The 26,946-nt window shown below is 44.3% G+C and overlaps 1 protein-coding gene across 1 annotated transcript in view; it reads right to left on the bottom strand.

Moving 5' to 3' along the window:
* Nucleotides 1–520: 520 nt before the first annotated feature.
* Nucleotides 521–26,946, bottom strand: part of megf10 (multiple EGF-like-domains 10) — an 83,818-nt gene continuing 57,392 nt past the window's right edge. The window contains 16 exon segments of the mRNA XM_041970736.1: nt 521–3,379; nt 3,535–3,744; nt 3,824–3,868; nt 6,446–6,569; nt 6,651–6,766; nt 9,026–9,250; nt 10,796–10,924; nt 11,152–11,280; nt 15,738–15,866; nt 17,201–17,329; nt 17,681–17,815; nt 18,773–18,919; nt 19,201–19,303; nt 20,136–20,299; nt 21,402–21,522; nt 22,291–22,465. Of these exon segments, the coding sequence (XP_041826670.1) occupies nt 3,189–3,379; nt 3,535–3,744; nt 3,824–3,868; nt 6,446–6,569; nt 6,651–6,766; nt 9,026–9,250; nt 10,796–10,924; nt 11,152–11,280; nt 15,738–15,866; nt 17,201–17,329; nt 17,681–17,815; nt 18,773–18,919; nt 19,201–19,303; nt 20,136–20,299; nt 21,402–21,522; nt 22,291–22,465 (2,272 nt within the window). The 3' untranslated portion in view covers nt 521–3,188.

Here is a 26,946-nt window from a genome sequence, read left to right as displayed (position 1 = left end):
CTTCCTTAGGTACAGAAACAGCGACGTCTATGTCATACGTCAAGCGTTGCCATCCTCATATTTCCATGCGTGCTTTGCGCTGCCATGTCTGTTAAGTCAGTTCCTCCACTAGGGGCAGTGCTGAGTTCAGAGTTCACATCTGTGAGCCGACGTCAGTTCCAGACCCGTTTAGCCGCGGTGACGCGCCTCTATGACGTTGTTTCCAACCGCCCAACACGCCCCAAACGCTTATATATCCTTTCTTTAAACGCTTGTACAATTTCTACAGTTGTTGCTCCCATCTCCATTCTTCTTCTGCTTTTGTGTTCCCTTCCTGATCATATTCTTCTTTGGGGGCGGCGTGGTTGCTGGTTCGATCCCGGCCCGGAGAGCTCATGTCCAGGTGTCCCTGAGCAAGACACCGAACCCCTAATTGCTGCTGAAGGGTCGTGGTTGAGCGCCTTGCATGGCAGCCTCCGCCATCAGTGTGTGAATGTGACGTATATGTAAAGCGCTTTGGATAAAAGCGTTATATAAGTACAGACCATCTACCATTCTTCTTTTTCTTCCAGTTTGTTTCTTTCCCTGGTCACATGTCAGCTGTTCTGCTCTGCGCTGCCCCCTGTGGTTTCCGGTGGTATCGTTCCGTCTTCTGCGTCAAGCGACGGATAGCTAAGCTCCCTGAAAACGGACCAAATTACGCACGTAACCGACCCAGAAGACGGACGTCCTTCTGCGTGTCCGTCTTCTGCGTCCAGCATCAATGGGCCTTTAGAAACTGCATTAAGAGGGTCATCTGTCAGATTTGCCAGTGCTGATGATACTTAATCCTGGATCCAGTGCTGCACGGAACATTTTACTGGAATACTGGGGCACCAGTTTGACAAACTGGGCCTAAACCAGTTGGATTGTCTACAGGGACTATATTGGGCCAAAGTAAAATCTTTCATGAAGGGTTATACTGGACACTAGATGGGTCCCATTTGTTTTGTATTTACCTTTAGTGATCCAGCTAAGACACCACCAGGGCCGTACTCAGCAGAGCCCCTTAACGGGCCCCCTATAACAGCCCCTCAATGACTTCCATGTCCTTGACTTGGTTAGAAAACATCATGAATGCAGCTCTGATCCTACAGATATTCAATATGTGTCCTAGAGTGTGTCTGTACAGTACTTTGGTTGTTGCACTGAGGCATACATACATACGTACCAGGATGTGACATGAAATATTCCATCATGATCAAAGTTAGGGAAAAAAAGGGCCATAAAAGTTAAGAATGATGCTCACCCTCCTGTCATTTATTTCCATGAATCCCAGCTCATATGGCTGGATTAAAATAATTCATGGGAGGGAATTATATCCTCTTTCAGAGAGGAAGCTCCAGTGTTTTATAAAGGAAAAAATGAAGGACGTATTGAAGAGAATTCCACCACTAAGATGCTTCCGGATCAGTCAGTGAGGAACGTTCCAGAACAACAACCGGACTTTTCCACTGGTCAGTCTCTCTGTTGTAGGAAGCAACCATATTTGGACAAGAAGGTGGAGCCAAAGTGTGATATTTGACAGCTGATTGGACAAAAGTAACTGTTATTTTCATGCAAACACCATCATACTGATCAGAATGAAGAAGTCCATAATGGTATGTGTGAAAAAATGTCTGATTTCGTGTCTTTTGGACCCAGTGGTGTTGCACTTTAAGGCACTTCCACATCCAACACCAACGTGGGTCCGAGTACATGCAGGCGCAAACAAAAACGTTCAAATCGCAATATTTTCTGCAGGATTTTACAATTAATTCTATCATACATCACAACAATAAACATGGCTGCTACCACAGGTTTCCCATCCAGTCCTGGATGAAACTACCCACACCAGATGCTTCAGCAACATGGAGCGTAAGAACATGCTGACTGTCTGAAATCAAAATGAAATGAGCTCCGTCCATTAGGCCTCGTTCACCAACCACTCTTACGAACAAATTAGTTCTTAAGTCCTACTTACAAACTTTTTACAGTGATTAAAAAGTTGTTTTCTGTTCATTAAAAGTCAGACTTTAAGTCATTTTTTGTAACTTAGAAAGCATTTTTTCTAAAGTTACTACAGAATGTGTCCTAACATTATTATTTCCTTCAGGGAAAAATTAAAACATTTTTCAGTTGTTTCATTTATTTAAGAACAAGTCTCAAGCACGATGCATTTAATTTTTTGTCTGGCGTTCCTAAAACCATCGATGCAACAGACTGAACACACCAGATCTGTTCCTTCAACCACAGGAATATCAACAAAAATGCCCAAGTCACCTGCAACAGTGACATCCTGGTTAATAAACCTCCAGATCCAACACCTGCTCCATCATCACTGCATCTAGCAGGATGCTGGACATGTTTGGACACAGCAGGAGGACATGTGCTTTACAAACTAGAGAGATTCATATTTATCCTATGATGGACCACCTTCCTTTTTAGCCACGACACCACCAGGATGTTGGTCCTGATGCATTCAGGGACCAGACTGCAGATCTGTGTCCAGGTTCAGGATTCTATAAAGATGTTTATGAATCTGACAGCAGGTTTCCGTAAAAACGAAACTCATAAAGTATAACTTAAGAACAAATTTAACAGGAATCATAAGAAGATGGTGAATGAGGCACATAACTCCAGAATTCTGAATGAATTATTCTCTCTGAAGCTTGAATTAGTGAGAAACTATTAAACATCCGGGGTGAAATATTATCACACACTTAAATTCAAACACTATGTGCTAATTAAACTCTTTAAGTGGCTCTTTGGTTTATTTAAATATTAATGCTACGCTGCCTGACAAAACAGACTCCTCATCAGTCATAACGTCTCATCTTTTATACAACTCATGATCCTCCAGTTTTCTAGCGAAGCTGCAGGTCTGCTCAGTATTAAATGTTGGCTGTAAAAGTGAGAAGCAGCGGAGGAAGGCATGCTGAAGACGTGGAGCTTTTTGAGAGACGTGAGGAAACCGCCACATCTGGAATGACCCATGACTTCTTTTCAATTACAACATGTGTTAAAAAAAAACACTAATCAAACCTCCTTAGAGTCCAGATACATGATTATAAAGACAGAGTCAAAGATTACAAAAACAGTGGAGTGAACTATGTGATGGATGGAAAGTGTGCCTGTATGTAGAAGATCCTGGAGCTCCAGGCTGGTCTCACTTCTGAGTCTATGAGCTTTTATTCACTGTCCAGCTCCTTCAGCTCTGAGGACGGGCTCTCCCTGGCAGGCAGGAGGTCGTAGTGACAGGGGATGTGGCTGTTTTTTGGTAGGTCGTATGGATCCTGCCCAAACGGCACATGGCTGCTTCCATCTGTGGGCTGGATGGTGCTGACTGTTGGTTCTGAAACCAGAGACAGTGTGTTGGCGTCTGCTGAAGAGGTGAAGACACAAAACTAAGTATGTATGCCGCGAACTGAACTTTCAGTTCTTTATTTAACAGGGTCCACCTGGAAGTCCATGTACCTGCTTAATGTGTGTTTTTATCTCAGTGGTAAAGAACAGATACAAGTGAAAGCTGCTCACCAACGTCGTACACGTTGCGGTTGCTGGTGGGGCTGCTGTTGCTGATCTCAGCGTATGCTGAATCTCTTCTGGCTGGAGATTTCATTTCCACGTAGCCACATTCTGTGTTTTTGGCTGTCAGCAGTGGGGGGTCCTTGATCGTAGCATATGGGTTCTCCGAGCTGTTCAGGGAACAAGAGCTGGCGTGGTAGGCTGAGCCCTTCACCACATCTGGTGAGAAACAACAGAGCCAGTCAGAGAGCAGGATAGCATCAAGTTGAGAAGTTCAGCTGTAACATTCATGTCCTACCTCTTAAAGACTTCCCCATGTACCCTCGGTCAACTCCATAGGCTCCTGGCAAGAAGGAGAAAACAAGGGAAAGAGGAGCAATATAATATAATATAATATAATATAATATAATATAATATAATATAATATAATATAATATAATATAATATAAATGGGCTGCATGGTGGTGTGGTGGTTAGCACCGCAGCCTCACAGCAAGAAGGCCGCTGGTTCGAATCTCGGCTTGGGGGAGGTTCGAACCTTGGGGGGCGGGGCCTTTCTGTGTGGAGTTTGCATGTTCTCTCCGTGTATGCGTGGGTTCTCTCCGGCTTCCTCCCACCGTCCAAAGACATGATGTTAGGTTAACTGATGACTAAATTCTCCCTAGGAGCGAGTGTGTGTGTGTGTGGTTGTTTGTCCCCTATGTGTTGGCCGTGCGATGGACTGGTGACCTGTCCAGGTGTACCTGCCTCTCACCTGTTAATGCTGGGATAGGCTCCAGCTTACCCGCAACCCGTCATGGAACAAGCGGTACAGAGAATGAATAATATAATATAATATAAATACAACCCCTGGAAAAGGGAAAATGGTCTGAAAGCTGGAAATAAATTCATTTTACCTGCTTGGTGTCTTTTCTTTATTTACCATCATAACATTTTAAAATTTAATTTCATTTTTACACTTAAAAAAATATCCAAATTTGTGAAACTAAAATCCATTTCTAAAAAATTCACGTGTCACATGTCTTCTCCTTCTGTGTTATAAGGTCTCTAAATAATAAACCTCCGTCAGGACCAGAACCAGGAAGGAAAACCTCCATCAGGACCAGGACCAGAAGTATCTGTTGAGGCTGGTTTAAAGCAACTTTCTGAGCTTCTGACTCGTTCTGACGCCACCGACATTCATCATGTAAATTTCTGCAGCTCCTGACAGTCAGGAGGGGGGAGGGAGAGGGTATTGGGGACCTCTCACACCCCTGCTCCCCCTGTGTGTGGCTGGGAGCGGGCGGGGGGGGGGGGTGGTTGCCCCGGGGCCGGGTCCCGGGGTGGCTGCGCTGGTGGGCTGCTGGCTCTGTGGGGGTTGGGTCAAGGGGGGGTGCTTGGGGCTCGCTGTCCGCTGGTCCACCTGGGGTGTCCCCCACGGGGCATGGTGGGTGGGTTGTGTGTGGCGTGACTGTGTGGTGGTGAGTGATTGTGGGTGCGGCACGGCGGAGGGTGTGAGTGTAGGGTTATATGGTGTGCAGATTGAAGTAGGTGAGAAGTGGGGGGAGGGGGCTGATAGCACCCTGGTTCCCGGGGTGTGCGGCTGGAACATCGGGGTGTGTGCTGGCCTACGCCGGGTGGCTGTCTGGGGGGGGGGCCTGGTCCTCCTAGGCATGTTGCGGGCCCTCTGCCTTTGGGGGGTGGGGCGGCTGCTTCTGGGCTCCTGGGGCCCTGGGCCCTTCACTTGGGCTATCCTAGGTGGCCGGTCCCTGGCGGGGCCGGCGGCTGCTGATCTTGGCCCACTGGGGCCTGTGCCCCGCGACAGTGGGGGGCTCTTGCTGGGGCTCTCCTCTGCCGCCCTTCGGGTGGGGCTGGAGTCGTCTTCGTGGTGGGGTGGCTTGGGTTGGTGCTCCGGGTCTGCTGCCTCTGGCCCTGGTCTGCCTCTGGCCTCCGTGGAGGCGTGGTCGCATTTGCATGATCTCACTCATCACTCTTCATCACTGATCACTCCTTGTTTCTCCTTGTATCTGGTCGCTGTTATGTCTTTTTGATTTGGTTATTATTTAAAAACTCTTAATGACTGGCAGCCCTGTTTTTTTTTCTGTGTGTGTGTTTCTGCTTTTGTAAAAGTTGTAGGAAACTTTCTGGTGTGTTCATGTACAGGTGTAACAGTTTGTTGTCTGGTGATGGTGTGGATTGAAGGGTCGTTTCCTTCTGTCTGTGATCTTTTTGTCTCCTTTCTTCTTTCCCTTTTGCTCTTTTTGCTATTTTCCATCTTTTTCTGTCCCCTCCGGTCAGGTCCAGCAAGATTAAATAGATTCTGTGATTCAAAGTAAATAAATAAATAAATGAATCAGATTATCAAGAGGAGCCTTACCCATAGGCCTCCCCTTGGCAGAGCAAATTTGTTCAGCACGATACAGCAACCAGATTAACATTTTGCTGCTATGATGCTGGACAGGACAAGTTAAAAAAAAAAAATTTCTGCAGCTCAGAGACGACTTTTCACGGCTTCCTTTCCAGCCCGGAGTGTTGGGCTCGTTACACTCCTTCACACGCCAGCAACTGGGCATCAACACACTGGCTGTGGTGAGAGTGCAACATGATAGATTCAACACAGTCCCAGTGTGATAGCAGCTTAGCCATCATCCTCCCGTTTCCCTCCACCTCCACTGTTACAAGATTTAAGACACGCACACGCAGACCATTTGTGTGGATTTGAGTGTCAGTGTGTCTAGAGGGACGAGCCCAGAAATAGTCTTATTTTAAGGGACTTTTTTCTTGTTTTTGAATATAAAACCATTTTTAATGTGTGTATTTGTGTTTTAAATGTGTTTGGGCTGCGTGGTATGGGTGTGTAGAAACTGTAAAACATGCATCAGCGTTACTTCCACCAACTATAAACCAGATTCCTGAAGAAGAAGCTGCTGGTGAAACTCACCCAGTTCGTTGAAGCAGTCCCCTTGTTTCCAGTCTGCAGGCAGTGTACCAGTATGAGCAACAACATGAGCCGGTTTCCTCCCATCCATGTTCTTCATGTTTGCAAAGAGCTGGCTGTACTTGGCCTGAAAAATGGGGTCAAAATGGACTTTCAGTTGTTTTTAAACAGATGTCTTTGTCAAGCTGTAGGAGAGCCATGTCCATACCTTGGCATACGGACCACTGCTAACATGTGGGGGGCTGATGCACTGGGTCAGGGTGTGGTAACTGGGGTTGGAGAAGTAGTTGCTGGGGTGGGGCTCACTGGCTGGACTGTGAGCATCTGAAAAATGACAATAACTGTTAGCAGAACACCAAAACTGTGGATGTGGAACATCAAAGGAGATGAATATTTTGACATTTTTAAACTCTTTCTGCAGGATGACGTGTTCAGTCTTATCCAGTCATTCAGACGGACTGTGTCTGGCTTTCCAGTCCGGCTCTCTCTAATAAACCTGATGAGCTTCACCTGTCCCTCTCTCCTCATGAACAGGAGGTCCAGACCAGACCCAGTCCCTTCCCAGATTCTCTGTGAACCTGACTTCAGCTAGAAACTCTCCAGCAGTCTGCACCTGCCTGCCTACCTGTAAGCTGACCAGTTCTGGACCTGGTTCTGATCTGTCTCTGGACCCTGCTTGTATTGTGAGTTTATTGATACTCTGACTGTTCTCGGCCTAGGATCACTGGAATTGTGGAGTTGTTGGATGTGGACCTGAACCTGGACCTGAGGCCTGAACCTGGGTGGACTTACCCCCGACGTTCAGGATCCTGATAAGTGGTACTATGAAGCTGGTTATCAACCCAGGGTTTTCCATCTAGATCAGCACATGCTCACATAAAAGGGGAGGAGTTTGCAGCTTCTGACCAATCACAGAGAAACCCTGCAGAGCAGCTACTCCACCATGGTATCATCCAGTCCAGAAGCAGCTCTGTTGGCGTAGCACGAACAGAAACATACCTCAAAGCGCTCGGTGACAAGGCTTTATTTCTTCATCTAAAGCAATGGTTCCCAACCTGGGCTCTGGAACCCCCCAAGGGGGTCCCCTATAGAGCACAAGGGGTCCCTGAAGCTTTGAATATTAAGAGCCATTGTGATTAATGTCCACATGTTGTCCCTAGCTTAAGAAAAAAAAGTAACACTATTTGTTCATTTAATCAACATAATTTTACTTTGGCTTTATGGAAGGACAGGACTCAGCCAGAAAACATCATTTATGGTGAGAATCTCACTTTTAAGAACATAAAACGGAGTGTAAGGAGTGAGGCAGGGGGTCCACGATTTAGTATATGCATAAAGGGGGTCCCCAAGGAAAATAGGTTGATAACCACTGATCTAAAGGATGCACCTATCCCTAAAAACTTTCTCTCCTAAGCCTCCTCTAACCATCCTGTCATGGTTTGCTCTGATTGTGTGTTTTCTGAGTTTCCAGGTAGAGATGAGCAGGTTGCCATGGAGACTCAGGGCGGAGTCTGGAGCCACAATTGGAACCACCTCATCATCCTGCTGATTCCCCTGCTATTTAGGGACAGGCGGGAGCTCCAGTCTTCGCCAGATTGTCTCTCAGTACTGTGTAGTAATCAGGCCAGCTTCAGTAATTATCTTGTAGATATTTGCTAGTAGTTTTTCACCCTGTGATTTACTCTTCCTTTCAGTGTGATTAAGGTTTAGCCTCAACAACTCCTGGGAGATTGACAAGCAGCTCTGTATCTGGACCGGGTTCGGGTTGGGGCGGGTCAAAGAATTTTCGCTTCACTGCGGGGCGGGTTGGTGTGGTTTACTATTCTGAAATATCTAGTTCTATCTATTAATTTTATTTTTTGTCAAACTGAAAATAAAGACCTTAATCAGTGTCTACATTTTGTTACTATAACATGTAAGACAAAATATTTATCAGTTATTTAAACACAGGCCACGTTTTGTAACGTAATGTCCACGTAGGCGCGTAGTAGGCTACGCAGGCTATGCAGGCTACGTGCAGAAAGCGCCAAGCAGACACGCAACAAAAGATGGAAGAAGTGTTGAATAATATTCGTTCGGGAGTTTACGTCCTTAAAAAGAAGAAGGAGGGTCAAATGGCTAAATCACAGGTTTGGGACAGGTTCAACGAGGTAATCAGTGCAGACAACAGCAGCAGCATTGGCTATGTGCTTTATAACACTTAAACGCTTAAACGCTTTAAAACACTTTATTTATTTGCCTATTTATGTTTATAGGCTTAACGTTCAAATGAAAATACATTTTGTGTTGCCAGTTTCCAGCGCCAATTTAGGAGACCATATGCACCTTTCTCAGACTAAATAAAAGCATTCGTCAATGTCATAAGATGTGTTTTAATGGGGCGGGTCGGGTCAAAAAAATAGAAGCGGAGGTGCGGGGCGGGTTGGTGCGGTCCACTTTTTTTAAAAGAGCGGGACCCGCGGGTCGGAAAAAACCCCGACCCGCGCATCACTAGTGGGTACACCTGGACATGTCGCCAGTCCATCAAGGTAGATCTGGAGATGTCTTATTTCCCGTCTACATGGGAAAGAAGCTGTGATTTACCTGCCAAGGTGTAATCAGCTGCAACCCTCATAGCAGGAGTGTAGATCACCGCCGGCGTGGTGGGCTCTTTGCCCTTCTGCTTCTTCCTGTAGACGATGAAGAGGAGCAGGAGGAGAAGCACCAGCAGAACTAGGACAATGATTCCTGCGATGACTCCTATCTGGTATGTGTCCACATGCATGGCTGCGCTGGTCAGACTGTTGAGACTCCCCACCACCACACCAGCTGCAGACAGGAACAAGTCCATTCAGTCCATTTGCTTAATTAATTAAACTTAAAAATAACTGAATGAACGATTAGGCCTAAAGATAACCACATTCCAGTCTCTGATGCTGCCTACTGGTCTGGTTCGGTCAGTCTTAGTCCAGACTGTTTTCATTTTAAGTTCCAAGATGGTGGAATAAGAAATCAATGCTATCAGACCATGGGCATCCCTAGGCTAACCCTTTTAACACATCTAGCTCTCACCGACTCTGGGTTATTTCGTTGGTTCTGCTGGTGTTCTGACCTTTGACTGGATAACCAGCCTGACTTTACCATAGAACCCAGCAGAACTACCAGTAAACGAGTGTTTGGTGGATAATTTCTAAGTTGCAACAATGCTTCTTGGTAATAAATATAATACTGTTCAACTTATTTATTTAATTAAACTTTGTATAGAACCAATTTATAAGAATATCTTCTCAGAGAACTTTCCAGACAAATACTGATGGAAAGTCTGTTTCTCTTCTACATGGAGCCATATCTGTGGGATGAGCAGAGGTGAGGATGTGGGCTGTGACCATGAAAAACTGTCCAGATCTTCTCTGGCAAACAGCTGATTCTGATGTTGATAGGAGCCTCAGTATCAGAACCAGACACACCCACACCAGTCCTATACCTCCTCCTCATACTGGTCTTTAGTCCTGTACCTCCTCCTCATGCTGGACACCAGCTTGGTCACATTGCTGTGGGATGGCATCCCATTCTTAAAACATCTTCTGTTACTAGTCAGCCAGTATTGTTGTGTTAGTCTCCCTAGTACCAACAGCTGATCCCACCAGTGATGGATGTGGTTGAGGTCAGGACTGCAAACAGGTCCTCCATCCTCTGGAGGTGGTCTTTGATAAGCCCCATGTAGATTTCCTTCAGTGATGACCAGCCCTGTATATCCAGTGATGGAGATACCAGCCCACACCATCACCCTGCCTTCACCAGATGACGCTACCCTATCCATCAATCAGCATAGAGTTCTCCACATCTTCTCCACCCTACCGACAAGCTTCTGTAGGCAGAATCTGAACTCATCGCTGAACATAACATTCCTCCACTCATTCGGGTTCCAGTGCACATGCAGACACCAGCACAAACTGGCCTGATGGTGAAGAGTAGTCATGGCAGCCGTAAGACGGAAAACCTGCTTGTCATTGGCAGAGAAGATCTGGAAAGTTTTTCACAGGCTCAACCCACATACTCAACAGCTGCTCATCCCAAAAATGCATTTTCATAACAAACAGGCCCCATTTAAAGGGAAATAAGCAAACTTCCCTACAGTATAAGATTAATTATCAAGAAGCCTTATAACAACAAAGAACCCATCCACCAAACACTACATTTATTAACTTTTTATTCTTAACTGTAGGTTGTTTGCTCCTGAGTCACTTTGTGAAATCAGCCAATATCGACCATTCTGCTTATTATTATTATTATTATTATTATTATTATTATTATTATTATCAAAGCTATGATTTCTGATTTCCACCCCTGTCATCGACACCAGTGCAGCCTAACCTTGGTCACATCGAGCTCCCTTCCAGCCAGGACTACAGTAACATGTTCCAGTCATGTGATCGCAGGTAGAGTTATTCAGACAGTCGCACACCTGACGGCAGCCATAACCATAAGAACCACGAAGACACTCTGAAAATGAGAAAAATGACACATTTAGTCATTTAAGTCAACGTCAGTGGCTCTCTTTCCCAAAGTATGGCAGAGAGATAAAAGTAAAGCTGGAGATAAAGTGCTGAGATAATCTTTTAAGTAATAAGATGAGTTGAAAAAAAGTAAATGAAGCATCACACAGAAAGGGAAGAAGAAAGAAAGAGCAAACAACTGCGGCAGAAAGGATGGAGGGCAGCATGGCATACTTTGTTCACAGTGTTGGCCCATGAAGCCGGTGCGACATGTGCATTGTCCAGAGATGTGGTCGCAGTCAGCCCCATTCCTACACTGGCAGGTCTGAGAACAGTCCTTCCCATAGAAACCTAACGGGCAGCCTGCAAAGGAGTCCTCCTCATTACATGCTGGACAAGGTGGGACAACAAATGTGTCTGCTCTACGTCTAAAATCAATTCAAAGTCAAATCAAAGCACATTTAACAGACACAGTGGACAAGGGTACTGTACACACCATAATACACCATAACACATCATGACACACGATAATACATCATAACACAATATAATACATCATAACACACCATAACACACACACCTTAACACACCATAACACACCTTAAAACACCTTAACACACCATAATACATCATAACACACCATAACACACACACCTTAACACACCATAACACACCTTAAAACACCTTAACACACCATAACACACCTTAAAACACCTTAACACGCCATAATACATCATAACACACCATAACACACCTTAAAACACCTTAACACACCATAATACATCATAACACACCATAACACACACACCTTAACACACCATAACACACCTTAAAACACCTTAACACACCATAACACACCTTAAAACACCTTAACACACCATAATACATCATAACACACCATAACACACACACCTTAACACACCATAACACACCATAATACATCATAACACACCATAAACATTCATGTTTTTAAGACTCGGTTGAAGACCCATCTATTCAGCTTAGCTTTTAGTTGATATTCAGTTATTTAAGTCTTAATTAGCTTCGTAATATTTGGTTTTATTACTTCTGACGTTTTATACACTGAATGCTCTTTTACTGCCTTTTATTGTTTCTGGATCCTTCCAGTGTTTCCTCTACGGGGGTCCGTCTGTACTGGGGGTGGTGTCCGGCTGTGGCTGATCGATGCGGTGGGACGTACGTCTTGGCGGTGGGGGCTGGTGTCTCAGCCAGGTCTCCCCGGGCCGCCGTGCTCCTGTGTCCCTGCAGTTGCAGAAACTTGGCAGAATACTGTCCCACCCTTGGTGCAGATGGATCCCCTACTGATGAGGTTTCCTCATTTGTCCATCTGCACCTGGCATCATGTACTTTGAATTATCCTAGGCTGAAGGAGTGTGTGTGCCTGTATGGGGGTTGGGGGGTGAGGGTGATTGGACGGGAATGTTTTTAAATGTAAGGCGCTTTGAGCCACAATCTTGTACGAAAGGCGCTTTATAAATAAAGTTTTGATTGATTGATTGATTGATAATACATCATAACACACCATAACACACACACCTTAACACACCATAACACACCATAACACACACACCTTAACACACCATAACACACCATAATACATCATAACACACCATAATACATCATAACACACCATAACACACCATAAAACACCATAACACACCATAACACACACACCTTAACACACCATAACACACCATAATACATCATAACACACCATAACACACACACCTTAACACACCATAACACACCTTAAAACACCTTAACACACCATAATACACACACCTTAACACACCATAACACACCATAATACATCATAACACACCATAACACACACACCTTAAAACACCATAACACACCTTAAAACACCTTAACACACCATAATACACACACCTTAACACACCATAACACACCATAATACATCATAACACACCATAACACACACACCTTAAAACACCTTAACACACCATAATACACACACCTTAACACACCATAACACACCATAATACATCATAACACACCATAACACACACACCTTAACACACCATAACACACCTTAAAACACCTTAACACACCATAATACACACACCTTAACACACCATAACACACCATAATACATCATAACACACCATAACACACACACCTTAAAACACCATAACACACCATAATACATCATAACACACCATAACACACACACCTTAACACACCATAACACACCATAATACATCATAACACACCATAATACATCATAACACACCATAACACACACACCTTAACACACCATAACACACCTTAAAACACCTTAACACACCATAATACATCATAACACACCATAACACACCATAACACACCATAAAACACCATAACACACCATAATACATCATAACACACCATAACACACACACCTTAACACACCATAACACACCATAATACATCATAACACACCATAATACATCATAACACACCATAACACACACACCTTAACACACCATAACACACCTTAAAACACCTTAACACACCATAATACATCATAACACACCATAACACACACGCCATAACACATCATAATACATCATAACACACCATAATACATCATAACACACCAAAATACATCATAACACACCATAATACACCATAAAACACCTTAACACACCATAATACATCATAACACACCATAACACACACACCATAACACATCATAATACATCATAACACACCATAACACACACACCATAACACATCATAATACATCATAACACACCATAATACATCATAACACACCATAATACATCATAACACGCCATAACACACTATTACACACCTTAACACACCATTACACACCATAACACACCTTAACACACCATAACACACCTAACACACCATAACACACACATCATAAGACATCATGACACACCTTAACACACCTTAACACACCTTAAAACACCTTAACACACCATAGTACATCAAAACACACCATAACACACCATAACACACACACCTTAACACACCATAACACACCTTAAAACACCTTAACACACCATAATACATCATAACACACCATAACACACACGCCATAACACATCATAATACATCATAACACACCATAATACATCATAACACGCCATAACACACACACCATAACACACCGTAACACACCATTACGCACCATAACACACCTTAACAGACCATTACACACCATAACACACCTTAACACACCATAACACACCTAACACACCATAACACACACACCATAAGACATCATAACACACCATAACACAATATAACACATAAGCAGAGCTGGATACAAAGCGCATGAAAGCAAAAGGAAAACACGTGAAGTCAGAATTACTAAAATAAGCTCAGTGAAGAATCAGAATAAAAACAAAGTGTTGAGTTCAAAATAAATGCGTCATCAGCTGTGTGAACCAGGCAGATATAAACAGAGATCATGTGACTTCTGAAGGTAACTGATAGCATCGGGGCTTATTTAGGGTTGAATACTTGTGACACCAAGACTTTTTTTCTAAAATCTATTGAATTTACATGTTATAGTGGAAAAAATTAGAAGTATACCAAAAGGGGTTCAGGGGTTAATCCGCTAGCCACTGTGGATGGAGAGTCCTCGGTCATCGGGTCATATGTGTGCCACGTGTGTAGCTCTATTATGAGTTTAATGTGTTAGGACAGGTCTTAATGCTTGTTTTTCCTGAAATCTGAACCTTTTCCCATGGTTTGTACATAGTTTCACCCTTTAAAGCCCGACCCAAGGAAAAACTGTGGAGTCAATGTTTTTAAGCTCAAGTTTTTATTTTATTTTTATAAACGATGCTAAGAGATCAATTAAATCAGTTAAATCAGTGAATAAAACTGTTTAAAACCGCTGAACGTCTGTTTACCTGCACTAGCTTAGCATTGTTGTGTTCAAGCTTCTGTTATATGAAGCCACTTTTTACAGCCTCCAGAAGAGAAACTGCAGCCTCTAGCATTTCCACCTGTCTGGTTGAGAACTGCACGTTTTACTGCACAGCATGGGAACCATTAGCCTGATTAAACAGACAGTTCTACAGCTTTAAGGTCTAGACTACGTTAGAAAAAACCGGATCGTGGCTCCCGTCTCCTCCGTATGGACCCCAGTGGAGGCGGTGCTGGGCTCGGTTCCCTGGACATCCTCCTCTGGCTGCGACGGGGCACCAGAAGCCTCCATTAGCCAGAGCAGGTGTGCAGGACTGCACAGGACAGGATTATGTGGCGTTCTCCGGAGAGTCCAGCAGCGCCCCCTGCTGGTCTGAAACATCCAGCTGCCCTTCAGCCACCGAAGCAGCCTCCACCATGCACGTGCGCTTGTGCGTGCATGTTGAACCTGCTGCTCTGTGGCAGGGTTTGCAGCGAGGGAGATGCTCCCAGACTGGATGTAGGTATGAGTTTGTTAGCAAACACAGATCTGTTTATGGAGGTAAACATGGACGCTACCGTTGACAGTGTGAGTGTATAATTTTAGAAGTTGTTCAATCTGAGCCAACAAAATTATGCAAAAATATTTTTCCCATATTTTATATTGCCGTGTTTTGCTTCCTCAGGAGCAGAATTATGACATCGGCTTTAATGAAGTAAACGATAAAATGTGATGGCATATGTACCACATAGGAAAGTAGCCTCGGTCAGATTAAAAACAATAAGAGTCATAAACTTTGGACAGAAATCAGAAGAGGGTTACAAATGGACCAAAAGATCTATTAAAACACCATCTGACTGACTTATTTGAGGCTTTTGAGTAGGTGAGTGTGTTTAAATGTGCGACTGACGTTGTGTGCAGTAAAGGCCGGTCCATCCAGGGGTGCACTTGCATTCTCCATCATAAGCGCTGCAGTAGGCTCCGTTGTGACAGTTACAGGTGTGGATGCAGTTGGGTCCCCAATGACCTGGTGGACACGCTGCAACACAGAGACAAATGAAGGTTACGTCTGACTTCCTGCTGCAGGGGAAGTACTCTACTCGACTTTCACTTACACTGTAAAAAATAAAGAAAAAAAACTAAATATTCCAGGAAATGTGATGCCAGAAAAACCCAAAAGTAAAATCATGGCAAAATTCCACAATAAAAGTGAAGTTTCTACCTTTACTTTTTAAAGAAAATGTATAAACTTAATATCTAATATTGCACTTTAATATACAGAATATATGATGGAGTATTAAGCCCACATTAAGAAACATATGTTTTACAGACTTTGAGGAATAAGTCAGAATTATTATAACGAGAGGTTTTAGAAGAGGAATGTTGTTAAAATGTGAGCCATGGAGCATTTTGTAAAGTTGTACTTCAGCGTAGATTTCGCAAACCGTACTTAATCCCCAAATTATCAGTATCAAGAAATTAGCATATTCCACAGAGAGAAGCAGGCGGACCTGGAGGAAGTCGCTGCTTTTGTGGAGGGAAAATGGCTCGAACTGCTACAATTACGACTAACCTTTTCTTATAAAATTACAAAGTTTTGTGTTAATTACAACTTTGTTCGTGCAATATTACGACTTTATTCTCGAAGCCTGTGAAAAAGGTTTCTTCATGTAGCCCGAACGCTTCATTGAAAGTTAAACACAAAAAAAGTTATTGTAAAATAACTATTAAACTAGGATTTAGCTTTTAACATTTTTAATTACTTTTTTGTAAACTGATCAAATTTAAAAAGGTGTTTTTATGTGAAGTTTAATTACACTTCCATAAAAAAATAGAAATTTGATGTTTTTTTCATTATTACAGATTTTCCGTGTTATTTATACCATGAGGTGTTGCATAGTTTCGTAATTGTTTTGGTATTTCTCCGTATTTAAAGACCCATTCCGTAACTTTCCGACCTTAAATTCTGCATTCGGGACTGGTTTGATGGCACAGTGACATCTCTTAGCCGTCGCTGTCCAGCAGCGTCCAGCGACTATACGACTTTTTAATCTAGGACGCTGCATGTCGTTGCAGCTGAGTTTCACTTTGCCTACGTGTCACACGCTAGCAAGCAGATGTAAACAAATCTGCCATTTTGAACGTGCACTGTGATTGAAAAAAGGTTAGAGAGACGAGACAGGAAACGAGAGCCTGAGACAGAGCAGGAGATGATACAAAAGTCAACATAAGACTGTTTTGGACTGTCTGGCAGAGACCTCACAGTACAGCTGGGATGCTAAATGTAAGCCGGATTAGCCGCTGATGTAATAACTACAGTTCGTTTTACAGTGATTTATGAGCATGGTGGTGTTTAACCGTGACCGGACTCACGCTGGGAGCAGTCGCTGCCGATCCATCCAGGATAACACTGGCAGGTGCCATCGATGGGGTTACAGGTGCCGTTGTTGGTGCAGCTGCAGCTCCACACACAGTTCTTCCCAAAGCGACCACTGGGACACACTGCACGGACACACACGATAAAAAAGGTTTAGGACAAAGTTACATTAAGGTTGAGGGGTAAAGGCATGTTGAGTTCACTGTGTCCTCGGACAGATAAGTGTTCACTATGTGAATATTGATCAGTCTGTTACTTTATGAGACAAATGTGATGACTCGGCTTTTCCAGCGCGATCAGCCTGCAGTGAGCAGTGATCTGTGAGTGGGATGTGACGAGCATCATCAAAGCTGTCCAACCCAGCTGATGTCTTCAGGCTTTATCTTTGTAGTAAATGGCTACCAGCAACAGGAAGCTGTGAGCCATCCAGGTGGATCTTTAGTTTCCAGTGGAACCGCTGTGGTGTAGAAAACTACCCTCATTGCACAGAGATCCCTTGAATCCCGGCAGACAGTCGCACTGTCCTGAGACGTGGTGGCATGGTCCGTTGCTGTGGACACACTGTGGACAGGTCTGACTGCAGCGGTGACCAAAGTAACCTGGAGAGCAGACTGCAGGAAACACAAACACCACCATCAGAACGTCACCACCACACTTCACATGATACAACTAATCAGGACTCTGGAAATGAAGGTTAAAGGTAGCTGTAAACATCAGATTACACAAATATAATTTATTAACGTGTAACACTACCTCAGGCCTGTCAAAAGCAAATGACACTAATATACTGCTGCTCCTTTATTCTGAGTATTTTCTAAACTCCCGGTCTGGCTTCAGGTCTCAGACCTCCTCTCTACCTTCAGATCATCTAACTTTCCTTCATGATAAATCTTATAGCAGGTCTGGCTTTGTGATCCTGATCCATCCTCTAGTCCTGCTGCTAGAGGCCAAAGCTTCTGGGGGACGTCCCATGATGCACTGGGCTCCTCTCTTCTGGGGGACGTCCCATGATGCACTGGGCTCCTCTCTTCATCTCTGCTCCTCATCCTCCATGTAGAAACGTGACAGTATCGGCATCATTAACGTATTTGCATGGTCTGCTGGTCTTTCCTTCCTGTCCTCTTCTACCCAGCCGGTCCATGCAGATGGCCGCCCTCCCTGAGCAGGGTTCAGGTTCTGGTTCTGTTGGAGGTTTTTCCATCGTGTTAAAAGGGAGTTTTTCCTTTCCAGTACTGGACCATGTAGCTCAGGATGGGGGACTGAATCAAGTTTTAGATTCAATGCAGTCTGTGGGTTTTCTTTAACTAGGCTATTATTTATTATTAACTGACTGAAAGAAAAACTGTCATAAAACATTTTTAAAACTTCTGGTTGGTCTACAACTCTGAAGTCACCAGAACCTCCGCCTGGCCAGGAGGACCAATCACATTAGTAAGTTACCAGCACTCCATGGTCAGGATTAGTTAAGGCAGTAACCAGCAGATAACCTGGATATGCTGAACCAGCCTCTGGTTGGCTGACACCGTCCTGTCAGGAGAGAAACTGTAGGATGATGAAGCAGGACTTACTCCTCTGGCAGGTGGTTCCTCTGTATCCTGGAGCGCACTCACAGGTTCCTTCATCTGGAGAACAGGACGCTCCGTTCCTACAGTTACAGGACAGGGTGCAGTTTGGGCCCCAGCGGCCCTCAGCACACACACTGTCACAGTGGATACCTGCACACACACACACACACACTGTCACAGTGGATACCTGCACACACACACACACTGTCACAGTGGATACCTGCACACACACACACACTGTCACAGTGGATACCTGCACACACACACACACTGTCACAGTGGATACCTGCACACACACACACACACTGTGACAGTGAATACCTGCACACACACACACACACTGTCACAGTGGATACCTGCACACACACACACACACACACTGGCACACTGGCATATGTAAGCTTTGAGCAGAGCGTGTTGTGAGGTGTTACCAGTCCATCCAGCCAGACAGCGGCAGTGACCAGTGGAGTGGTGACATCCATCAGCATGGCTGCAGTCGCAGCGTTCCTTACAGTCCAGGCCGTACGTTCCATCCTGCAGAAGATGAGATGATGGACTCAGAGACTTTCCAACCGAGCTGAGTCAGCAACGTTACAGGAAGAAGAAAGTTGCTTCAGCTGCTTTAAATCAATCATGTTCTAATCTTCTGTGTGTTGTAGGCTTTTCTGTACATACAACCTCAGTTCCGAATGCAGCAGCTTCTGCTAGAGAGAGATATGAGCATAATAAACTAAGAGCAGGAATCTTAATTCCAACCAGGATTCTAAATGATGGAGTTTAATCTTTATAAGAGAACAGAGTTTAGCTGATAAACAGCAGAACCCCGCGTCAGAGTCCTCAGGAGAAGCTGTGGTAAGCTCTCACAGCAAATATGTTGGGAACTTCTATGAGTACTGTAGGCCGAAATAAATGCAGAATCACCAGAACCCACTATGATATGCATTTCCAGATCCAGCGTTACAGACCTGCGGGCCACGGCAGGTCCGTGGTGGCAGGACTTCCTGCAAGCTGTCAGTCCAGTTACTCCACAAAACAAACTATTCTTAGGTTAACAGCACACATGGTGGTCTGTGGGGCCTGTCTGTGTAGATGAAAGCTGGTGTTATCTGAGTGTTGCGTAGGTTTGTGTAGATCATACCAGGTTAGGAAAGGCAGCTGGACCTATCTACTTGGATCATTTGAAAGGCTTCTGATGGTGAGTTTCAGGCTTAAATACTCACTTCTACTGCGTATGAAGACATTAATTACAAGAGCATTCACTTGACTCTCCCTTTAAAGAAATCACCAGCGAGGTGACGTCAGTGGACGAGGAAAACCTGGAAAGAAGCCACACATGCTGAGCATCTGTGCATCCACATCTTCTCACCTGGCAGTGAAGCTCACACCTCTCTCCTCTCCATCCTGGAGCACATGTACAGCCACCATCCAGAGCACTGCACCCTCCGCCATTAGCACACTTACAGGTGAGGTTACAGCCCAGACCCCAGGTACCACTGGGACAGTTGATGGAGCAGTCCACCCCATGCCAGCCTGAAAAGATTCACACACAAACATCTTCCTGTTGATAAAGAGCAGGTAGCATCATCACACATGCACAGCAATCAAAACACCTCAGTTAACACACAAATGAACTTTATTATCAGGATGTTTCAGAATCAGCATAAAGATTAATATATTATAAGATTATTATATTATATTGTTATATATATTCGATAACAGAAAGATTTCAAATGGACCATATAAAACCAACAAAGTGTAGTAAAATTTACTATGAAAAAAACGTGAAAACCAAATTAAATGATTAAAAACTGAGTTTTCTAATGGGAATTTAAAGGACTGAAAAGATGCAGCATGAATATTGACGGACGGGCATTCCAGAGTCTAGGAGCTGCCTTGGTGGAAGATCCAGGCCCTCCCTCTGAAATGATCCTCATGATTCGACCAGGCATTTACAGCAGCTCGGTTGGATAACTCGCTCTCGGGCAGTTATTTTTTTATTACTTGTTACAAACTTATAAAAGTAATAAAAAATAATCTTTTAATCAATACAACAGCTGGTGTAAACCTGCTGAGACCAGAGTGATGCCATCATGGCCTCTATGACAACCAGCAGCATCCTGGAGCTGGATGCTGGACCTGGTGGTGGACAGAGAGGCCGAGCTTTGAATCACAGTTCAGTCTAGATGTGATGAAAACATTAATGAGTTTCTCAATGCGTTATGGAGGAAAGTAAAAATTTTCTTTGATATTCTATCATAATTAATGAAACCTGGACTACCTGCATCCTGCCTCCAGCTCCGCTGTTACAGTAACTGCTTTCTACCACATTTCATGTTGGACCTCCTGCTTTTATTCATCGCCAGTGTTTAATACATGAACTGGTCCTTGTTCGTGTGTTTCCTGTGCAAGATGAAACGTCCCTTCATACGGTAGAACTCAGTGAATTAGAGTCTTGAGACGGATTTATTTTACGATATTAACCTACTAATAAATAAAAAGGTGGTGCCTCCAGGTTTGCCAAATATTAACAGTAATATTAATATAAATATTAATTAATATTTCATATAAAAGTTAAGGTGTGATGCTGCTACAACACTGTGAACGGGATCATGTGTCCATGTCCTCCACTCACCTGGCGTACAGGAGCAGGACCCATCCACAGGTGAGCACCGAGCTCCGTTCTTACATTTACAGCTGGATGAACACTTGACTCCGTGAGTTCCTGCTGGACACGGGATGGAGCAGCTGGGACCCTGATGACAGCAGGAAATAAACCAGTAAAAGAGGTTTTCAGGGTAAAACTTTATCACATGTTCTATTTTTCTCAGTACATGACTCAGCCATCTACAGAGCTACCATATGACCACACCACCCTGAGGTCTGGCAGATAAACTGGTTATCATGAAATAATTCTGCCTTTTAACTTGGTGTACAGCAGCAGATATGGCCACGGGAAAAACAAAAGTTTTATGTTGTAGGACGTGTTTAAAAAACATCATCTGGTCCTATCCAGGTGTTATAATCAGATAGATGCAACCTCAGAGGAACAACACATGACAGATTACGCAATCCTATAAATCCCCAGAGCTCCATGTCAGACTCTCCAGACCTCAGTTATCAGGTTAAATGTTAAAGTTCATCACAGTCCAGCAAAAAAAAAGACTGAACCAGTATGACTTGTTGGGAAGGCTTGCAGAAGAAAAGCCTCTACTCTTTAACAACCTGAGGACTGGAAGAGTGTGGTCTGTCTTTTTCCCGTGTCATTTGGTGCTGGATGAACTTTGTTAGACGACGTTTAGCTCTTAACAGAGTCGCTATGAAGATGTTGTTGTAGTTTCAAACTCCTGCCACTAGATGTCCATACTGAGTCAGATGGAAGCGTTGATGTTCTGAGTGGACACAAGCGTTTATCTTCTTTTTGTTTTCACTTTAAATTCAGTTCATTCATTCATTCATTCACTCAAGTCGTCTCAGCTTCAGATCCGGTGAGGTGAAGCCAGCTGGGTGTGGTTTAGGTTTACCATGAAGCCTGGAGCACAGATACACTCTCCGGTCACGCTGCTGCAGTCAGCACCGTTCTGGCACTGGCACACCTCCCTGCAGGACTCGCCATAAAATCCAGGGGTGCACGTCTCATTGCAGTAGAGACCCGACCAACCGGGGAAACATGTGCACTCTCCTGTCATGGGGTGGCAGCTGGTGGACAAAGACAAACATCACTGTTAGAGCGGAGACATCATGAAGTCTGACAGGTCCAGTTACATCCAGTTCGCCTCCCAGCATTGGCAAACACCTGGAGACTCCGGCTCTTAAAACCACCGACCAAGCTGGTAACCTTGGAGTGTTGACAGAACTGGTCTAGACCAGGGTCTAGGGTCTAGATTCTGGTAAAAAGCTTCTTAGTGAAGCTTTTTACCAGAATCATTAACAGAATTAAAAGTTTAGTCTCCCAGAAAGACCAGGAGAAACTCCTCCATGATCCATCTCCAGTAGACTGGATTACTGTACTGGGGTCTCATTTATAACCGTTGCGTACGCACAAAATGGGGCCTGAAACTGGCGTACGCCTCTTTTCACGCAAAGGTTGTGATTTATAAAAAACAAACTTGACGTGAAAATGTGCGGTCTTTCACGGCAGCTCTGACCCATGCGTACGCTGGTTTTGGAGGCTGGGGGAATTGGCGACACAGATGGAGAGGTGGGGAATTAACAACACACTGCATCCAGAGTCCTCTTGTGGCAGCGTGGGGTCCTGTCACCATGTCTCCAATTAATTTTGCGCTCTGGCTGTATGACCGCAGATGTGATTTCGGCTCACTGGTCAGCGTGCATGACTTCAACCCGGCAAGAGTTCATAACCCGTCTCCGCTGTCTATGCGTCCTGCTACACTCTTCCACATCCAATTTCCCTATATTGCAGGAGAACAGGCCGACATTAAAAGGCAATTTGCAGCAATGTCCGGTTTTCCTAATGTAATCGGCGCAATTGACTGCACTCATATTGCTATAAGGGCCCCATATGTCGATGAATTCATGTATGTCAATAGGAAGCATGTGCATACTATCAATGTTCAAGTCATATGTCAATCCAACATGATGTTGACAAATGTAGTTGCACGATGGCCTGGCTCTACACATGACTCTTACATCCTAGCGCAAAGCAGTGTAGAGAAGAGACTGCAGGCAGGCGCTGTACGTGATGGCTGGCTTCTTGGTAAGACAATAACTTTATATTGACAACCAGCTTAGCCAGATGCAGACCACTGATGCACTGTTTCATTGAAATGCAGGGGACAGTGGCTACCCCCTCCGGCGCTGGCTCCTGACCCCCTTCCCAAACCCCCAGAGCACAGAGGAGACCCTGTTCAATACCGCTCACTCCCGTGCGCGCTCAACTGTAGAGCGCGCCATCGGCCTTTTAAAATGCCGGTGGCGGTGTCTGGATGCGTCAGGGGGTAGAGTATTGTACCATCCCCAAAAGGTGCGCAGGATCGTGAGGGCGTGTGGCGTGCTGCACAACCTGGCACTGAGGCACGGCATCCAACTACCTCCTGGCCTCCCCCCTCCTCGGAATGCCGACCCTCACCCACAGCCCCCTCCCAGACACAGGGAGTTCCAACACGGGGCACGGCTCCGTGAGGAGGTCATGCAGCGATTAAGCAGACAATAAGGTTCACTTTTTCACAAGCTCGTTTAATGTGTTTGAAATGTCGAACATAATGTCACACAAATTATGCAGTGTTGTTCTGATTTCCTTCAGTTCATTGATGGTTTCTTTTTGATCTCGCCATGGTCCGCTCTGTCCCGCTCACAGAGTTAACTGAGGTAACTATGTGTTGCCACTCACGACACTTACTCTTATTTGTCACGCCACTACTGTGGCTACCAAACAAAATAATTTTTCGACTCTCCACCTCACTCACTAATGCATCGATTTCTGCCTCTGTGAAGTTGCGTTTTTTGGTTCGCTTCCCTGCGGTTGCCGTTGTTCATGGATCACAACATGGATCAGCTGGCTCATTTTAATACACGCTGAGCTACTTTGCATTGACCATTTATGGTGGAAAGTGGGTGTGTGGTGGGCGGAACATGAGCCAAATTCACCTGCGCAAACTTCAAGGACGAGTGTGATTTATAAAGGAGAAATTGCTTGCACCTGTGCGTACGCACGGTTTTATAAATCTGAATATTTTATGGCGTACGCCAACTTCCGGTTTTGGGCGTAAGTACACTTTTAGTAAGAATCCTACGCACAGTTTTATAAATGAGACCCCTGAACACATCACACCAGTTTTTAAATCTTTACACTGGTTTCCAGTTTACACTGGTTTCCAGTCCCAGAATAGTTTTAAACCCTTCTGATTATTTACATCCCAGAACAGTTCAGGCCCAGAATACAAACCTAGCAGGTTAACCTCTAGGCCAGAGTCTAGACCAGAGTCCAGACCAGAGTCTAGACCAGAGTCCAGGCCAGAGTCTAGACCAGAGTCCAGGCCAGAGTCTAGACCAGAGTCCAGGCCAGAGTCCAGACCAGGATCCAGACCAGGGTCCAGCCCAGAGTCCAAACCAGATTCCAGGCCAGAGCCCAGACCAGAGTCCAGGCCAGAGTCTAGACCAGGATCCAGACCAGAGTCCCAGGCCAGAGTCCAGGACCAGGATCCAGCCCAGGGGTCTAGACCAGAGTCCAACCAGAGTCCAGGCCAGAGCCCAGACCAGAGTGCCTAGGCCAGAGTCCAGACCAGGATCCCAGACCAGGATCCAGACCAGAGACCAGCCCAGAGTCCAGACCAGGATCCAGACCAGAGTCCAGGCAAGAGTCCAGACCAGAGTCCAGACCAGGATCCAAACCAGGATCAAGACCAGAGTCTAGACCAGAGTCTAGACCAGAGTCCAGGCCAGAGTCTAGACCAGAGACCAGCCCAGAGTCCAGACCAGGATCCAGACCAGAGTCCAGACCAGGATCCAGACCAGAGTCCAGACTAAACATGGAGAAGCAGCATTTTGTCATGCCTGCTCCTCCTGCACCAGTACACTCTGCTTCGCCAGAATTCTGATCACCGGTTCTAGGACTTAATCTCCCAGGACTCATCTGTCCAGCTCATCGGACTTCACCTGCCTCTCTCCTCATCAACCTAACAAGTCACACCTGTCCTCCGGCCTACTTAAACCCTCAGCGCACTGCAGAACTTTGTATTGTCTTGTAACACCTTTGGTCTGTTAGAGCTCCATTAAAATCCTTCTCTCCACCAGCCTGCGCTTGTGTCCGACTTTCAGCCGATCCAACGTTACACGTTTAGCTGTTATGCTGCAAACAAGTGGAACAAACTGCCAGTGGAGATTAAACTTTCACCAAATGTAGACATTTTTAAATCCAGGTTAAAAACATTTCTTTTCTCATCTTTATGCATGAAACTGCAGTAACTTTTAACTCATCTTGCTTTTAATAATTTTAATGTAATTTATGATTTTATTGTGATTCTTGCTATGTGTTGCTGCCTTTTATTATTTCTTAATATCTATAATGTTTTTGTTTGATGTAAAGCACTTTGAATTGTCCTGGACATGAAATGTGATGTAGAAATTAACTGCTTTGCCTCGTTTTTCTAACTGTAGGATCGGTGTGGCTCAGTGGGTAGAGCGGTCATCTTGTAGCCTGAGGGTTGCCGGTTCGATCCTCGGCCAAGTCGAGTTCATGTCGAAGTGTCCTTGGGCAAGGCACCAAACCCCTACTTGCTCCTGATGGGTCGTGGTTGAGCGCCTTGCATGACAGCTTCCGCCATCAGTGTGTGAATGTGTGAATATGATGGGTATCATTCCAGGTACAGTAAAGCCATTTAGCTGTAAACGAGCCTGTTTTTCTGTTGTCTCAGAAACTTTCATCCAGCAGCTAGAAATTAAAAGGCTCTGCAGGATTTGGCACCACTTTGCTTCTGTTGAATCTGAGTTTAACACTTTATAAAATCTATTTAAGCGACACCTGAAGGACCCACCTGTCTGCCACGATGATGCTGAGGCAGATGGGAGAAACCTGGAGGAACATCCTCACATGCTAATGTCACAGCTAATTTAATGATCTGTGATCAGGAGCTCGTCATGCTCCCTTACACCAAAAAATTTGATTTTATTTTGGTTTTATTCTATTTTATACTATTTAATTTAATTAGTTTTATTTTAAATTCAGTTTAATATTTATTTTTATTCTGCTATATTTTTTTTCTTAATTTGTTTTGATTTGTTTATTTATTGTTTTTTATTGTGATTTGTTTTAACTTTTCATTTTAATTTTGATTAGTTTTTATAAATTCTTATAATGAATTTTTATTGAGTTTTTATCTAATTTCATTTGTTATGATCAGGTTTTGTTTTTCTTACTTTGTTATTTCATTTTTTATTTTAATTAATTTTTGTTATGTCATGGTTCTAAATTGGACTAAAGGTGGTTTTAAGTTTGTTGGAGTTCTGAGGATGCTCCGGTCACTCAGTTGTTGTTATATTTTGGTTTTTATCTCTACTAATGTACCAGATATCCAATCCAGAGTGATGGTGGTGCTCCTGCAGAGCTGTATGGAGGACATCACATGGATGGGATGGAGGGAAGATTTTCTACATGTAAATATATTAATGATGTCTGGACACAGAGATCAGCAGCTAACAGCAGCATGGACTGTCTGCTGCAT

This window comes from Melanotaenia boesemani, chromosome 19 (genome assembly GCF_017639745.1).
Source record: "Melanotaenia boesemani isolate fMelBoe1 chromosome 19, fMelBoe1.pri, whole genome shotgun sequence".
NCBI lineage: Eukaryota > Metazoa > Chordata > Actinopteri > Atheriniformes > Melanotaeniidae > Melanotaenia > Melanotaenia boesemani.
The sequence above is the reverse complement of the archived record's forward strand: the minus strand, read 5'-3'. Positions and strand labels throughout refer to the sequence as shown.